This window comes from Alligator sinensis, unplaced genomic scaffold (assembly GCF_000455745.1).
Source record: "Alligator sinensis unplaced genomic scaffold, ASM45574v1 scaffold822_1, whole genome shotgun sequence".
Lineage (NCBI taxonomy): Eukaryota > Metazoa > Chordata > Crocodylia > Alligatoridae > Alligator > Alligator sinensis.
Genome location: NW_005842638.1, coordinates 883,744 through 887,108, shown reverse-complemented (window position 1 = coordinate 887,108; position 3,365 = coordinate 883,744). Strand labels below are relative to the sequence as shown.

The following is a 3,365-nucleotide window of genomic DNA, read 5'->3' as shown; positions in this document are numbered from 1 at the left end:
ATAATAATCATATTGTTCATAACAAGCTTAATCTCTACATTTTTTTGGCTAGGAAAGAAACGAGTTTACACAATCTTCTAAGTCATGCAACTATAGCATAAGTCTGGGGACACTCACAGCACACAACCCTGCACTAGGGGAAAGTTAACCTGAAGGAGCTCCTGAATTGAACTGCAGTCAGAACTCCTACATTAACACCTGGCTAATTGAATTCTTATGCCAACCAATTATTCACAGCCTGAATAGTGATAGTTTTGGGGCAGTAAGTTAATAAGTGAAAAATCCCAAAGTTAACTTTCTCCCCTGACAGGAAATGGGATCTTCCAGTTTCCTCACATGATTATCCAGGCACTTTCACTTTTCCATATATAGGAGGAACTCACAGACTGACAGCTCAAACTAGGTAGAAGTACAATCCTCAGACCCATGCAAACTCAGTGTGCATGCACACACAGAGAACTCAAATTCAGAATTTTGTAGAAAGCTGTAATTGAAAGAACTGGGAGCCCTGCTGATAAAGAAGCTTATTCTTCTGGCCTAAAAAGGGGAAGGCACTAAAGGCAGAAGTCCTGAAGTACTATTTTGAATAACCCATCAGGAAAAGCATCAAAATCATGAATGGGCCAGTAGATGGCTTATGTGACCACACTCTGGATGATGAATGGGAATTCATGTTTACTTCTGAATCAGTAGGAGAAGGGCATCCAGGTAAGTAAAAGGCTGTGGTGGATATAGACAAGTTAAACTGTTTTTGGTAGAATGTGTTTTAGAAAGTTTGGCGAAGAATCCAGCCAATGGATTGGATGGGTGTTAGTGTAGTCTAATTTTCTTGCAGGAGATTTGTTTATGTAGATTTTAAAACCTTTGTGATTATGGTGCTACCGGCACTCTAGAATTTCATATATTAACTATGTGACCTGTGTGGCATTTTGCCCTTGCTTCTTTTCTAGTTATTTTCTGAATGTCCTGCAGTGGACTACTTTGAGGCACTGCTGCCTCTCTGATAGGCTCAGGTTTCACATCTTGACAGGGCTGCATTGCTCACCTCTCCGATTCCATATACTTGTGGCCTTGTGAACCTCTCCTGCATACATGTCTTGAACGGTCAGCCAGCAGTGACGGGGTATATTGCTAGGCAAGCTATTTAAAACCCTTTAAAAATCCTTAGCCCCAGCAGCTGTGCATGGTAGCACCACTGACATTTTCTTCTTGCATCATCTGTTTATTGATAAGACATAAGGAATTGCTTAAGCAAATAGTGGCCAATTATTTGCTAAACTTGATGTATTCTCAGTAGAGCTTAATTTAATTTTATTGAAAACAAATGATCATCTAAACATGCAGCTTATGTCAACAAAAAGTGTTCCCTCAAATGAGGGCAAGGGACAACAGGCTGTTTGATGTCCTGAAAAGTGTATTTATTTTAGAAAACCATTTGGCATCCTGCTCCTTTTTGCCATGACAAGGCTTCCCAGGTCAGTGTGCACACTTGTAAAAGTAAATAATCAAAGTGTGGGATGACCTCAGAAGAAGAGGAAGGTCAATGTCAAAACCAAATCCACGTTTGCTTTTGTCTATTTAATGTTTGAATGTTAACTGGATACATTAGATGAAATCCTTACCAGAGACAAATCGGTGTCTCTCTTCATTTCAATGGAACTATATTAAGTTATACCACTTAAGGATCTTTTCCAAGTGTCCATGCTTGAAGTAACAAGTCTGACAAACACTGATATTTACCCCTGGCCCCTGGATGATGGGTTCCACCCAATGCATACTCAGAGACTAGAGCAATGGATTATCGTTGTGACTAGAGCCCTATCACATTCTGCAAGATTCTTTTTAATTGGAAGTGTCATTCTCATAGATGATATGCCACATATTTATATTCATTTGGTTTTAATGGGTCAAGAATGGATAAGCATCAGAACCGGTGAAGATTTGGTTCAGATAAATCTCCCCTCAATTTTACTGCTTCCTTTAGCTTGCTTCCATGTCCATATTTTCCCTTTTATTCTGTCTCGTTCTTTGACCTCACCTATTCTTCACATTAGATGAACCCTAGTTCCTTTGTTCACCTGCAAAAATTGAATTAGCCCCCAAGTTCCACTCTGGGCCCCCAGGAGGGGATGTCCCAGCCAGCTCCTCTGCAGCATATTGGACCCAGTCACAGCAGCCACAGGCTGGCAGGCTGATCTCTAAAAACCCCTTGCCAGCTGGGGCTTTTCTGACTCAGTTCAATGTGCTGCACTCCCAGGTGCATTGGTGCCCAGAAGCAATAAACTCTGGCATGAACTGTGCTGGAGTTTACTGTGTTGCATTAATAGCACATGTAGACACACCCACTTAGTTTTAAGTATTATTAGTATTAAAGCTACTTGTACCCTTGGTTGTTTCAGGTGTGGTCTTCTCCTTGCAGGTCTGTTTGGCTGTTTAAAATCCCATGTATTTAAGGGCATCCTTGGGTAACTGGTCTGTACTCTGGCTGTGGAAAACCTTTACAAAATTTGTGGATATTATCTAGCCTAGAAGAGATTGCCAGATCTCTGAAAAAGTGAAGATGCAGTTGAAAATAGATATGGAATGTATTGTTTCATAGTTTCATAGTTTGTAGGGTCGGAAGGGACCTGAGCAGATCATCAAGTCCGACCCCCTGTGATGCCAGGAAAGAGTACTGGGGTCAAATGACCCCGGCAAGGTGTTCATCCAGCCTCCTCTTAAAGACCCGCAGGGTAGGAGCCAGCACCACTGCGCTTGGAAGTTGGTTTCAGATCCTAGCCACCCTGACAGTGAAGTAGCGCCTCCTGATGTCTAGCCTGAATCTACCCTCTGCCAGCTTGTGACTATTATTTCTAGTCACTCTTGGTAGTGCTCGGGGGAACAGGGACTCCCCCAATGCCTGCTGGTCCCCCCTGACTAGTTTTTAAACGGCCACTAGATCCCCCCCTCAGCCTTCTCTTGTGGAGGCTGAACAGGTTCAGGTCCCTTAGCCTCTCCTCGTAGGGCCTGACTTGCTGCCCCCTGATCATGCGAGTGGCCCTTCTCTGGACCTCTCCATGTTGTCCACATCCCTCCTGAAGTGCAGCGCCCAGAACTGGATGCAGTACTCCAACTGCGGCCTGACTAGTGTCGCATAGAGGGGGAGGATCACCTCCTTGGACCTGCTTGAGATGCATCTATGGATGAATGACAAGGTGTGGTTAGCCTTCCTGACTGCTTCCCCACACTGTCGGCCCATGTTCATTTTGGCATCAATAATGACTCCAAGATCATTTTCTGCCTCTGCACTGACGAGAAGGGAGTTCCCCAGCCTGTAGGTATGCTGCTGGTTCTTCCTCCCCAGGTGCAGTACCTTGCACTTGTCA

At 43.8% G+C, this 3,365-nt stretch overlaps 1 protein-coding gene across 5 annotated transcripts in view; it reads left to right on the top strand.

The window, feature by feature from the left end:
• The first annotated feature begins 353 nt into the window (after positions 1-353).
• The window catches only part of LOC102380931 (S-adenosylmethionine synthase), a 38,822-nt gene continuing 35,810 nt past the window's right edge, over positions 354-3,365 (top strand). For all 5 annotated transcript variants that reach the window (XR_003096194.1, XR_003096192.1, XR_003096193.1 and 2 more), the window contains exon 1: positions 354-708. Coding sequence is in view for 1 of the 5 variants with exons in the window: in XM_006033480.3 (XP_006033542.1) it covers positions 615-708 (94 nt within the window). In the remaining 4 variants the exon portion in view is untranslated. The remainder of the gene's footprint in view (positions 709-3,365) is intronic.